Source organism: Equus asinus, chromosome 6 (assembly GCF_041296235.1).
Source record: "Equus asinus isolate D_3611 breed Donkey chromosome 6, EquAss-T2T_v2, whole genome shotgun sequence".
Taxonomy (NCBI): domain Eukaryota; kingdom Metazoa; phylum Chordata; class Mammalia; order Perissodactyla; family Equidae; genus Equus; species Equus asinus.
The window spans coordinates 13,204,417-13,219,197 of record NC_091795.1 but is presented as its reverse complement, the minus strand read 5'-3'; the positions used below and the strand labels follow the sequence as shown (position 1 = coordinate 13,219,197).

The 14,781-nt window shown below is 42.6% G+C and overlaps 1 protein-coding gene across 3 annotated transcripts in view; it reads right to left on the bottom strand.

The window, feature by feature from the left end:
- The window catches only part of RNF149 (ring finger protein 149), a 28,649-nt gene extending 14,110 nt beyond the window's left edge, over positions 1-14,539 (bottom strand). The window contains exons 1-3 of one of the 3 annotated variants that reach the window (XR_011503841.1): positions 13,914-14,530; positions 4,148-4,398; positions 3,177-3,245 (exon numbers count right to left, since the gene is read on the bottom strand). Coding sequence is in view for 1 of the 3 variants with exons in the window: in XM_070511603.1 (XP_070367704.1) it covers positions 3,177-3,245; positions 4,148-4,398; positions 13,914-14,370 (777 nt within the window). In the remaining 2 variants the exon portion in view is untranslated. Of the gene's footprint in view, positions 1-3,176; positions 3,246-4,147; positions 4,399-13,913 lie in introns of all 3 variants that reach the window. The other 2 variants (XR_011503842.1, XM_070511603.1) reach the window with 2 other exon arrangements.
- Between the last annotated feature and the right edge of the window lie 242 nt (positions 14,540-14,781).

The following is a 14,781-nucleotide window of genomic DNA, read 5'->3' as shown; positions in this document are numbered from 1 at the left end:
TAAGGCCTGTAGAAATGCAAATAAATGCTTTACTAAAATAATTACTTTTCAAATATAAAACTTATAAAAAGCATGAATATCCAATTAGCTACTTGTTTTCTGGAATCATTAAAAACAAAAGTACTTTCATTAGAATCTGCTAAAGAACAGAGTTACCACTCACAAATGAAAAAATGCAAATAGTTAAATATCTCAAAATATTCACCTCTCTAGTGATAAAAGAACTAAAAATAAAAATACTGGTTTTTATCTATCAAATTAACAAAGGTAAAAAGAAACAAAAATTGCTGAGGAGGAAGCAGGCTTGTGACAAAATTTCCACTTCTAAGAATCTATGGGTCACAGACCTTTTTGGTAGTCAGTCACCCCGCCTTCCCTGGGTCCCCCCGGATCTCTCCACCTGGCCTCATTCCATCACCCAGAGCAGGTGGGCCAGAGCAGTTTTGTGATCCAAGACAGGACAACGAGACTCCCAGGATTTGGGGATGGGGATTTGGGAACTACCAATCAGTGTGTGCGTGTGGCTGCAACTCGAGCAAGTTAATTTTATGGAACATGGCTATACTGTCCTTATGCACTTATTTTAAAACATATTTAGCCATGTGCATCACTTGCTAACAAGAAATAAAAATTGATTTTATATGTAGATACTGTTATCAGATTGTATTAAAATTAATTTTGCAACACTTAAAATTATATGTTGCAACTAAAGTGAACATTATGACTTATTTATCAAGAGCCATACAAGAATGATGAAATAATTTTTAAAGTTCGTAATGGTTTGAAGTTTATGCATTACTGTGAATGAGTCCACAAGAGAAAAAAAAATTAGAAAACAAACACCAGTCTCTAGAACTGGACAAAACGTAGATTTAAGAAAACACAACATTTTTCTGCAGGAGTTTAAAATGTAAAATTTTCAGAAAATCCATGTATCTACCTCATGGACCATTTATGGCCGTTTTTTCTAACCATTATTGTGACAACTTTCAAAAAACAGTCTGTGGAAGCATATTTTCAAGAATGTTCCATCCAGGAAGAGAATAATATCAACTTGCTTATGTTCTCAAAGACCCAATTCAGTAAATTAAACATATGAATCTATGTCTTCTCATAGTTACGGACTGAGATTTCCTGCTACTGGAGAGAAGGCATGTCCCAGAGGAGCATGAGAGCACACGCCTGTCCAGTCACGGTCTGCCGAGCGCATGTGGAGTTTATCATGGGTGTCCCTGGAGGCCCCCAGGACCCTCAGTGGGTGGTAAACCAGATGTCAGTCTTACTTAACACTTGAGATGGCAATTTTTTTTCACTTTTTCTGTTCCACATGAAAAGAAGCCAGTACCTTGCACAAACTATTAAAATTCAACTGGTACTACAAGGTAAAAGGCATTAGGGAAGTAATGGCAGCCAACAGCACAATTCCAAGAGTATCTTAATATTAAAGATATCACATAAACCATCAATATCAGATTCCAAAGTTTTAAAGTCAAAGGTCTGTAATCTAAATAGTGTTTTGTTTTAATCTTTTAAGTGGGTCAGAGGAAGGGATATATACCATAAGTGCAGCTATTCCTTTTTTTTTTGGAAAGTGGAGTGGTGACTAGAGGGTGTAAGAGATTAAGTTTCAACAACTTAGTGAGATAAAATGAAAATTGAAACAACTGAACCAACCCATGACTCTGTCAACACAGTTATCAACATTTCACAGCACAGAAAATGGACTATTAAGAGAATCAACACTACTGCCTTAGCAACTGTTTTCCTTCTAAGGAATCTATCCTCTAAGAATCTGAGGTTCTAGATTTAGGGTTTATCCTATTCCAAAAATGCTTTAAAACTCTGGTATGATTTTGGCTTTTTAAGTCTCAAGCTGACCATGCCAAAATGTTTCTTTTTTTAAAAAGTAGTTTTTATTTTTTGCTGAGGAAGATTCACCCTGAGCTAACATCTGTTGCCAATCTTCCTCTTTTTGCTTGAGAAAGACTGTTGCTGAGCTAACGTCTGTGCCAGTCTTCCTCTATTGTGTATGTGGGTCGCTGCCGCAGCATGGCCACCGACGAGTGGGGTAGGTCCTCACCCAGGAACCAAACCTGGGCTGCCGAAGCAGAGTGCACCAAACTTAACCAATAGTCCATGGGGCCAGCCCCAAAAAAGTAGTTTTAAAAACACCTTTTTTCAGGGCCGGCCTGGTGGCGCAGTGGTTCAGTTCATGTGCTCTGCTCTGGCGGCCCAGGGTTCGCAGGTTTGGATCCTGGTGAGGGCCTAGCACTGCGTGTCAAGTCACGCAGTAGTGGTGTCCCACATAAAACAGAGCAAGATGGGCACAGATGTTAGCTCAGGGCCAGTCTTCCTCAAGCAAAAAGAGGAGGACTGGCAACAGATGTTGGCTCAGGGCTAATCTTCCACACACACACACTCACAACATTTTTTCTCCACAAATCCCAATATTTTCTCCCTGTAATTAAGGAAATCAGAGAGAATGGACACATAGTCTCAGATTTAACAGAGATGAATTTAAAGTATCAAGGGTCTACGGTATAGACTTTAACTTTAAAATCACCTGTACCTGACCAACAGGTAGAACTTCCTTCGATGATGGACATGACAGAGCCATCCAGTATGGGAGCAACTGGCCAATGTGGCCATCTGAGCATTTGAAATACAGCTAGGGTGACTGAGGAACTGAATTTTAAGTTTAATTCATTTAAATTCAAATAGCCATATGTGGTTAGTGGCTACCTATCCGATAGCATAGGTCTAGAAGGCTCTTTGAATATACTGTCATGTGCTGTATAATGACCTTTCGGTCAACTATGGACCACACATGTGATGGTGGTCCCATAAGATTAATACTATATAGCCTAGGTGTGTAGTAGGCTATATACCACCTAGGTTTGTATAAGGACAGTCTATCATGTTCACACGACAAAACTGCTTAATGACACATTTCTCAGAACGTACCTCCGTCATTAAGCAGTGACCGTATAACAGAATATTTCTGCCAACTCTTCTTTAAAATGAACACATATATGAAAGTTAGAACTAGCCCAAACACCATATGTTTGATACTGTGAATTCAGCAGACTGGAAAGTATTACTTAGACATATAAACAGATAGGTATTTTAGTTTAAACAAAAAAAGAAAAGGAAAAAACACCCCACAAAAATATTACCTTTTCTCCATGTTTCACAGTATGAAGAGGAAGCTGGCCAATAACTTTCTTAGTTTCTTTTCTATGGCTCTTAGGTAGGAAAAATATTACTATTATTATTGAAAATTTTAAGTGACTATTTTTAAAAATTCACATATTATAACAAGCTTACAGAAATTTTTAAAATTTCATTTAAAAAGCAAAGTTAAATGGCTATGATGAAAAGAACTTTAAAAACATGACCATTTAAGTCTTAATGTATAGGATAGTCACATGTAACTTAAGAGCTTAAGAGTACCTATTTTCAATTCTTGATTCAACATCTGAAGAAGAAACCAATTCTTAAGTCCAAATATTGGCAGGAAAGTAGTAAGCTGAGGACGAGGGTACCACACACTCGTCTACTAACATCCCTGAAAGGAAAGAGGCTTCCTGGTTGTCGGGTGGAAGACAATCCAGACAGGATTGTGCACTGCCCACAGAGGCAGGAAGGGCTACTTTTCAAGACCATGGAGCCAAGTGTGAAATTCAAGAAGCCTGCCCTTGGAAGCCTCTGGCCCCTCACCTGCCCTCCTCTTGGCCGTCACTGAGACTGCCTGTCTGCACATGGATGGCCGTCAAAGTTGCTCCACAGCGGAGCCTTCAGGCCCGGGGCTCTTTGTAAACACAGAATCAGTTCCCTCTACCTCATGCCTTTTTGTCATTCCTTTATGTCTGGAAAAGGACAAAAGGGTATCTGCAGGAGCAAAACGTGCAAAATGCGATTTAAGGGTATCTAATTTCCCACAGAACAGAAAACTTAATATATTCTAATTTAAAAGTTATTTTCAAAAAAATCATAATACTATTTAAATATTATGAGTAAAAATGAAATTAAGCGTATGGTCCAAGAAAAAACTACGGTCTAATATAACTTCAAGCGATACATATATGGGAAATATTTATAAACTATCCTTTAAAAAGCAAAGTTAAAAAGAGTTATCTACAATTACCTGACTTCCAAACTGTGAGCCCGTATAGAGGAAACGCTGTATGTAGTAAAATATTAGCCAGGCTAATGAGATAATCATCATGGTGATGAAGGCAATGGCCACAAACACCACGGACTGGCCACCGATGAACTCCTGCACGTGACGGGTGCCAACCCCTATGGTCATCTTGACTGGAATTCCTTTTTGCACCAGACCCAATATTTCTCTTCCTTTTGGGTAGCTAACCATAATGACCACTATATTTCCTGTTCCTGTAGGAAAGAACAAAGAAATCAATATAAAGAACACAAAATACAATACAGAGAAATAAGATACTCATTTCATAGCAGAAATGAGTACTATGTGCTGTCTATGCACACATCTGAAAACTTTGATAAAATGGGTAATTTTCAAAGAAAATGTAAATTACCAAAACTGGTCCCCAAAGAGAAAACAGACTGATTACATTAGAAGTAGAATAAATCAGCCCAGCACTGATGGCCTAGTGGTTAAAGTTCAGCACACTCTGCTGTGGCGGCCCAAGTTCATTCAGGTCCCAGGTGCAGAACCACACCACTCATCTGTCAGTGGCCATGCTGTGGTGGAGGCTCACACAGACAAACTAGAAGGACTTACAACAGAACATACAACTATGTACTGGGGCTTTGGGGAGGAAAGAAAAAAAAGAGGAAGATTGGCAATAGATGTTAGCTCAGGGCGAATCTTTCCCAGAAGGAAAAAAACAAAGTAGTAGAATAAATCACTGAGAACTTATTCCCCCACCAAAGCAAGAGTCCCATTCAGTTTCATAGGTGAATTCTACCAACAAACCTTTAAGGAACAAGTAATACCAATGACACTTAAATTGTTCCATAGATTAAAAAAATAAGTTTTAAAATTATTTGTAAGATAATAAAACCAAACATGGTAATTAAAAACAAACCAAAGAACCATACAGACCAATTTCACTTATGAACATTAATACATAATGCCTAAAGCATGCCCATTAAACTCAGAGAGGCCATCTGAGAATTTCTACTATGATCGCTATTACTTAATGTTGGTCTGAATGCACGAGCAGACAAAAGACAAAAAAATAAGAGAAATAGAAAAGAAGGGGTAATCAATTTTACACAAATCTACCTATAAATTAATGCATAAAGTATCAATAAGATTTTAAAAACCTTAAAAATGCCACTTCTAAAGTTCAGTTAAGGGAAAAATAATCGAAAATGATCAGGAAAACTTTTTAAACAGTAAAACCTGGACTATAAAGTAATTACAACAGTGTGATAATAACATACGAAGATGACCAGAATAATGGGACAGGATAAAAAGTCCAGAAACTAGACCCCAAGACATAAGAGAACTTAGTACAGTCATGTGCCACATAACAACGTGTTGGTCAATGGCAGTCTGCATAGACAACAGCGGTCCCAAGAGATTGGTACCCTACAGCCAAGGTGTGCAGTGGGCTGTACCATCTACGTTTGTGTAAGGACACTCTATGATGTTCACAAGACCAAATCACCTAATGACTCATTTCTCAGCACATATCCCTGCTGTTAAACGACGCATGACTATAAATCATACAAATGGACTTTCAAATCAGTGGGGTAAAATGGATTACTAAAAAAATAGTGTGGGGGCAACTAGCCAGCATCTGAGGAAAAAGAAGCTGCATCCCTTTCTCACAACTTATGCCAAATTAATTCCAACCAAATAAAAAATTTAAATATTTAAAAAAGAGTAAACATAAAAGAGCCAGAAGAAACACAAAAATTAAAATTAGAGAAAAACTTTTCCAAGTATGAAAAACCATCTCAGAGGTTCTAAAAAAAAAGAGGATTGGACCAACTATATAGAAACAAAATTTTCTGCACTGACTAAAGGAGAGGAAAATCAAGGAATCCAGATCTACAGAGCAAGTGGCCAACTGGGGAAAATTACATGTAACATAACAAAGACAAAAAAAAATTTCCTATAAGAAAAAGAGCAACAGAAAAACAAAGGAAATGAAATCAGTCTGCAGAAAAGAAAATAAGTTTTTAAAAAATAGCATCTTTAGCGAGATATAATTCACATGCCATAAAATCTACCTTTTGTAAAATGAATAATTCAGTGGATTTTAGTATATTCACTAACACTGTGCACCCATCATCACTATCTAATTCTGTGCCATTTTCATCATCCCCAAAAGAAATCCTGTACGCATTAGTACTTTCCAATAGATGTACTTTCCAACAGATGGATTTTAAACATACGAAAAATCATGGTACAAATGAAAACATCATACCTATAAGATCAGCAAAGATCAAAAAGCTGGATACACTACATCGCAAGAGTGTGCACAAATCTGCACACCGCTGGGGGAGTGAATTATTACAATCTGGTATGGAGGGCAATGGTTATCAAAAAATCTTTAGGGGCTGGCCTGGTGGCGTAGTGGTTAAGTTTGTGGGCTCTGCTTCGGCGCCCTGGAGTTTGCTGGTTTGGATCCTGGGCTTGGACCAAGCACCACTCATCAAGCTGTGCTGTGGTGGGATCCCACAGAGAAGAACCAGAAGGACTTACAACTATGTACTGGGGCTTTGGGGAGGGAAAAAAATATTTTTTAAATGCACATGTCTCTTTGACCCAGCAATTCTGTGTCCAAGAACTTAATTGCACAGATATACTTACATATGTACGTGTTGGGTATCTACAAAGATACTTATTGCCAGTATTTTTTCCATTTTTGCCATCACAATCTAAATGTCCATCAATAAGAAAACAGTTATATAAATTACAGTATGTGTACAAGATTGAGGCAGCAGCTGTTAATACTGATTGTACTAAAGATAGGAGAGAAAAAAGCAACATGTAAAGCTGTGGACAAAAGATCTATATGGTCATATCAATAGAGACAACTCTGGAAGGCTACCCTGGGGACTGAGGACCCTGAACATCTCTGGGAGAGGACTTGGGCACAGTAAAAATTCTGTACCGTGTGCATGTATTACTTACTCAAAAACCAACTTTAAAACACATATAAAGAATGTTCCCTAGCTCACACTGAACCCACATTATAACATTATTTTATTGTGTAGAGGATGTTAACCTGTAGCAAATCCACTGTGGCCCTCAGTCATCAGTATTTAGTTACTGAAACACCAGAAGGGCACCCTTCTAAGGTGGCTCCTGTCTGGAAGCTGATCCTATGACCCTGGCCTAAAACTGTCACTTTAGCAAGAGCCGTAGCTGTCTCAAAACTCACATAATCACCATGTAATTCCTGGGGAAATACAATAAGGAGTAAGGCGTTTCCTGCCTTCAGGAAAAGAAACGTCTAGTAGCTCAGAAAGACAGGTACAGAAACAATTATGGTGGTGACACCACTTATAATTTTACGGCACTTTACAAAGTCTTTTTCATAAACCTCCTTTTGCGGAAATTTTCATTATCGTTTTACACGAGGGCTCAGAAATCTTAAGAGAGCTACTTGATGTCATACACCACCCGGAAAAGCCAGTGCTAGAGTCTGAAGACCCAGCTCCTTCATAGGAGCCCTGCGCTGCGCCCTTGCTGTGGGGGACACAGGCGTCAAAGCCACACAGGCTAGGTTCAAATGGCACTCTTCTCCGCCGTCTGGGTCTTCTCCGAGATTATTTCTTCAGCTATAAGATGGCGGTGAGAATTTTTCTATTTTAGACTGTTGCTTATTTAATAAGAAAGTGGAGTAACAAAGAGCAGCAGAAATGAAGTGATAATTTTGTCTGGGGTGGGAGGGACCTCTTTCCTTGGGAGTTCATTTGAGCTACATCTTGAACGACAGGAAGCGTTTACCAAAGGAAGGAAGTTTTCTAGGCTATGAAACCATCATAAAAACAAATTTGGGATGGTGACTGGTCCAGTTGGGTTAGTGACTAAAACATATGTAAAGGTATCTTGTCTATTTTACCCCCAATGCCTCACATAGGAGCTGGCACATAGTAAGTATTTAATGAATCCTTGTTGAATAAATGAACGAATGAGTGAGAAGTGGAAGATGAACTGAGATCAGAGAGGTTCTTGAACACCTAAAAATATCTGAAGGGGCTGGCTGCTGACACATGATGATTATCAGAAGGATACCCTGAACTGAACACACTTGTAATGTCAATCTGAAATTTTCAACCTAGGAAATTAATCTTAGTTCACTGAGTTAAAAGAAATCATTTAAAAAAAATACCGTGCCTGGCATGAGGGTTAAACTGTTTACTATAGTACTATAATTATAGCAGCAAGATTGCTTCTGGAAACTACTTTAAATTAATAAAACTCAGAATGAAGACTCATTCTATTCTTGTGATTTGCTTTTCTGGGACATTTTTTGGGATGCACTGCAGGCAGGGCAGTTGAATAAAAATGCACGAGCTTGGGGTCACCACGTGTACAACCCCAAACAGTGCCAGGCACCGGTGCTGGGTCTTGCCCTGCCCTTACCTCCTGATGCCCCATCTCCCTGGGCCAGCCCCAGAGAGCCTCATAGGCACATGAGAGCAAATCACAGTTTATTTCCAAACTAAACAGCTGAATTTCTTCACGGAAGGCACAGACACTCGAAGGGTCAGCAGGGGGTAGAAGAAGCCCTTAGAATTTTTTTCTTCCTTAGGCCTTAACTTTGCTACCAGTCACGTTTGACTAAAGGTCATCTTGGCACCCCTGTCCCTCCCTGAAAGAACCTGCACGCTCACCATTAGAAAGGAAGACCCTTGAAGGTAGTTTATTTTTGTCTTACACTTAGCACAAGATCTTCCCACATAGTACGTGACAATCATAAACCTACTTGTCAAATAATAATAAATATGAAATACGGTATTTTCCAGCAAGCCCAATTATCCACAATATAAAATTATTCTGTGCCAAAAATAAAATTATGTGTACTTCTGTTTCCTTTCAAATTTGTGTTCTCTTACCACCTTGTCGAAAACAAAAACACGTAAAAACACATATTGGTCAACAGCTTCAAAACTCTGACGGGTTCCATTTGAGTCTAGAGTACCAGTACTCCTCCCAGGGAAACTAAAGTACTATTTCAACATTCTCTTGAAGTAGATCAGAACTACTGAAATACTTAAAGTACTGGATTAGATTTCTGTTCTGGAAACTAATTCAGGCAGCAAGAAACACACTTTAAAGTTCCAGTTAAAATAATCCCACGAACTGTAAGGCTTTCTTTTTTCTAATAACTTACTTTCCATACTCTCTCCACCTTTTTTCTCCCAACCTGGAGAATTCCTGGTCAAATCTTGAAGATTCAGCACAAACTCAACCGAAGGCTTTTCAGCACCACCCATCCCCTCCCTTTGCACGCACAATGCCTCTTAGATGTACACCGATCGCAATTCCCTTATAGGTCTCTCTTTCCCTCACTAAACGAGCACTTCCTGCTCTTATTTATTAGTTTTTGTAGCCCAGCATCACGCAGTGATGGCTCATGGAAGAGATTCTGTACGAAAGAAATCAATACGAAAAACTGGCTAATCTTCTGGCATTATTGTTGAAATGACCCAATAAGGAGAATATTATAGACTCATTTGCAGGGGAAATAGTACACCAAATACGAATGTCAATATCTCCAAAATTTGAAGCTATTACACAAAACAGAAACATTTTTATAGGGGGCCGGCCCCGTGGCTGAGTGGTTAAGTTTGTGTGCTCCGCTGCGGTGGCCCAGGGTTTTGCTCGTTCAGATCCTGGGGGTGGACATGGCCTCGCTCATTAGTCCATGCTGAGGCGGTGTCCCACATGCCACAACTAGAAGGACCCACAACTAAAATATACAACTATGTGCCAGGGGGATTTGGGGAGAAAAAGCAGAAAAAAGTTTTAAAAAAAAGAAATGCTTTTATAGTTTGCTAGGGCGCGTGAGGAAATAAGTGCGATTCTCTTCTTGGAATTTTAAACTATGTTTCGGATAATTTGGCTTGCTCAAAAATATTTTGTATTTGTTGAATATACTACTCAACAATTTTATTGAGAACTCTTTGCACTTTTCCTAAAAGCATTACTTTATCTCAGGCCTTCAGCCTTTTGCAATGTTATTCCTGCCACCCAGAATGTCCGATAGCCCACCCACCCCTACGGCACTCCACACGCACCCAAAGACACCCTGTCCACCAACTTAACTTGTCCTTCAAAACTCAATCTTTCTGGGAACAGTCCTAGTTAATCCCACCCTCTATGAGGCTGTGAGATGCTCTTTCTTCCTAGAGCACCAAAATACATTCTAAATTCAAATCTAAATTTTTAGATCACTTATGAGAGAGTAGCATTAAAGACCATCAAGTATTATTCAATCATAAAAGTCTATTTACCATGCTTTGCAAATATGAGACACACCTCTCTCTCAAGGTCAGAGGCTTCTTAGGCACCTCCATAATCTCCCTCCACAACTCTGGCCGCTTCCCCAGACACAGCCCTAAGCCCTGCCAGCACTTGGTAAACAACTGTTCACAGAATGAAAGCGCCATTTTAAACGGCCACGCCAAGACTTCAGCTCAAGGATCACCCTATTCATTAATCAAGAATAACCACACCAAGGCTAATACCCCATAAAAGCTTTCGTTTCAATGGTTGGCTTGTATCAATTTTACCTCTCTTGGTAAAACTAATTTCTACATAGTCACCTTTGCAGATAATTCCGTCAAGGTCCAAACCGTATCATCTGGAAAGTTCTGTTTATCACCCTCACTAGGCCACAAACTCCTCAAAGGCAGGCAGGCGTGTCTCAGGCATTTCTACCCCTGAGGAGGCACAATATGTGGCCTAGACTGGCTGCTCGATATGTCTGCTAAAGTCAAGGGAACTGACTTTAGGCATCAGGGCAACAGTCCTTACAGCTGTTCTGATAGAATATTATCTTAAAGTCACAATTTATTTTAGAACCACAATAAAATAGTGATTTAAATCCAAAATACTTTGTATTGGATTCCAGTAGAAACAAGCAACAGGTTTAAGAAAATCTGGAGAAATTCTCCTGGAGACTTGGGAAGAAACTATATTGATTTGATTTTACAACCAGCCACCTCTGCCTACTTTGTAGAAGACCAGTGTTAGAGAGGAACAGAGACCTACTGAATCCGTGGTTTTTACTGGTTCTAGTCACATTCTGACAAAATGCAAGAAACCTAAGTCTGAGCTGCCTTCAAAGGTTCTGTGTAACATTTCAAATTCAGTTATGTCAAAGGTGCTTCCTCTTCCAACTAAATTCCCTTCATTCCATTCTTAATTCTATTCCATTTTCAAAAAGTCATGATACATTTGAACCCTCGGCCCCAATGAGGCCAGGTTCTGAGAGGGTCATTCTTTTCCATTTCCACAGTCACCACTATAGTATTGGCCCTTGTATTTCTAATTGGACTAGTCCAACACTCTAGGTGGATTCTGTTTACAGCTCTTCCTCTTTTTAATCCATTAGTCACACTGCTACCTAATTAATTTCCCTTTAGTCATGGTTCAAAACACTGGACAGTTTTGTCATCCCCTCTCCCCCCGGACATTTGGCAACATCTGAAGACATTTTGTGTTGTCACAACTGGATGAGTGCTACAGGAATCTACTGGGTAGAGGCCAGGGATGCTGCTAAACGTCTTGCAATGCACAGAACAGCCCCTCCCCCAACAAAGAAAGATCTGGCCACGGATTACCTTGTTTCCTTGGGCGAGTCATTTAAATTCTTTAAGCATCAGTTTCCTTATTTGTAAAATTGGGTTAGAGTGTGTACCTTAGAGGCCTGTCAGGAGAATTACGTGAGCTGCTCGCTGTATGGAGAATACTAAGCACAGTGCCTACGCGCTGGGTACTTTCACACATTTTTAAAAAACTGCTAACTCTGTTACTTTTGTCTTTTTTCTCAAACAGAATTATTCTCACCGTAAAAAGGCTAGAATGGACACTGATAAGGGGAACAGAAACTCATGAGAAGAGGATTTAAAACAAACATCAACCAGGTGTTTTTCTGGGTCTGGATAGATGCTATGTCAATAATATAAGCAAGCAAAGTTGCTGAAGCATGAACAAGCGCTACTAGCCTGGAAGGATGTTCATGTCATCATCAAAAAACGCAGTAAACAGACTGAGAAAATTGTAGGCTGACGAGCCCTCCACTGAAAACAAAAGGTCTACCTTAAGATGTTGTAGACTCAGAAGTGATTGCAAGGACCCAGGATCAGAGAATTCTGACACACTAACCTCTTTTCTTTGACAGAACTACTAAAGTTGGGGAGCCCTGTGGACAGAATGTATCTGGAACGTGCCATGTGAAATCTGACAGGACTTTTCATGACAGCCTTGTGGAAACATGGCTTGGGTACAGAGATAATTAGGCAGACCTGTCATCAAATGGAATAATTGCACCAAAGGTGGTGCCTTGCCCAATGCCACCACATGGACACCTGCTTCCATTTCCTCTCCAAACCACTTCTTTTCTGTTGCAACTGAGGGATTTCCCCCCTACTGAGGCCAACCCCTCCACAAGTATCCTGGACAGAGTCTTCTTCCCTTCTCACAGGCCTGACTCTTTCAGTTACCTCTTCTCTACCGTGGATCTCTACTAGATGCCTCCTACCCAATTTCCAATATGCCTCCCACTGTCCATCGCACCCTCCCCCACCCTACAGTTTCTGCCCATTTCTCAGCACCTCCCAAACCCTCACAGCCAACCTCAAAAGAGCTGTTTTAACAATCTTCACTTCCTCACCTCTCAACTGACTTCCGTTCCTATCACTCTGCTAAACTTGGCCAAATCCAAAGTCACTTTTCTGTCCTCATTTTACTGATAAGGTTCTGAATTTGCACTCAAGAAGCCAAAATAGAATGCAAAACAAAAGTACAAGAAAAAGGATGTCTGACCGGCAGCAGCAGAAACTTTAAAAAGAGATTTTAATCACAGTAACTTGAGAATGAGTCATGATCTTAGAAGGCATAACAGAAGTATGTTCACTTTGCCGTGTACTGGTCGTCCAGCATTTGAAATTCACTTCGGAGGATAATATCTTGCAAAGCAAGACTTTTAAACTATCATTAATGCTTGAAGAAGCAACCTGTTGCCCTGGGGAATACCTGTGCATAGGAAGGGTCGCCTGGCAAAAAGCAAGACCTTTTCTTGAATGAACACAACTTTAAAAATTTCATCTAAAGCCTCAAGGGATCTGATTGGCAACAGAGCCAGTATTATAACCTAATATTTAGCAAGAGAGAAAACATACTCGAACCTAAATCCAGATTTTCTGACTCAAAGTTTAGAATATTTAGATATGTTTTATGAAAGTGAAGAAACCAGAGTGCCACCCAGCCACCACTTTACGCTGATGAAGGGACAGCCAGACCACGCAGTAGTGTAGGCAAAGAGGTTCAATTCCTACCCGACCTGACTTTGGGAAACGCTGAATTTTGGAAAGGGACCCATGATTAGGAATCATGAGACAACTCACCGGTGAGAACCACAAGCCTCCTGTGGGTTTCATTTCTTTCGTTCTCCTCATTGCCCTCCTGCAGAGGGCACCTCCCTTCACCTGGACGACCCAAGGCGAAGACCTCATCTCATCTGCTGGCTTGCCTCCCTCCTAATAGCAGCCCGGGGGCACACCGAGCACCTCTAGTCTGCCCTGAGACTTCCTGACGGCTACAGGCCGTCAAAGTAGCGCCCCCGGCCCATCTCGCCGCCCGCCCGCCCCTGGGGATCAAGGCGGAGGAAGAGAAGGCCACGGGCCACGACCGCGGCGCAGACCCCTGCCACCTGCCCGCGCCCCCCGGCTCGGCTCACCCGCGTGGGACATGGACGCGGTGAGGTTCCCATGGCGCTCCTCGTTGTAGAGGACCACGGCCGAGGCGTTCCTCTGCGCCGCCAACAAAACCTTGTCCTTGAAGGTGCAGCCCCCGCGCGCCACCAGGGCGACCCAGGGCGCAGTCCCCCGGCCGCCGGGCGCGGGCACGAGGAAGCTCGTGTCGGGCGCGCAGCCCTCGGGGTCGCGGTCCGCCGCGCGCGGGACGCCCACCAGGCCCTGCGCGCCCTCCTTGGGCGAGCTGTCGCCGAAGCGGCCGCTCTCCGAGACGCTCCACACGGTGCGGTTCGTTTGTGGGTCCACGTACTCGGTGCTCACCACGGCCGAGTACCACTCGAGCGCCCGGCCCCGGGCCCCGCGCGCGCACAGGGTCAGGGCCAGCAGAGCCAGCGCGCCGCGGGCCCCAACGCCGGCCCCGGGCGGCCGCCGCCACGCCATGGCCCCACGGCCGGGCAGACGAGGAGGTGGCCGGGCCGGGAGCCGGGGGACTCCTTGGCCGGAGGGCACGCGCCTGCGAGGCCGCCGAGGGACGCGGAGGAGCGGGCGCCCGCCGCCGAGCCCGGGAAGAGCCAGGCGGGGCGGCGGCGCACGCGCACCTGGCGGCGCAGGGGGTGGGCGGAGCGCAGAGAGGGGCGGGGCGACGGAGGGAGGGACGCCCCGACCCCGCCCCTCCGCCTGCCCGGCGCTGTGGGTGCGGGCGGAGGCCGCAGCGTGCGTCAGCGAGCTTCCCGGCGCCCTCGCCTCGCCGAGCCCGGGGCGACGTGCGGGCACCGCACGTGGGGTCTTGCGCCACGCCGGGCGCCCTTGGGAAGGGGCGAGCTTGTGCAACAGGATCTCTCGCGTGCCCGA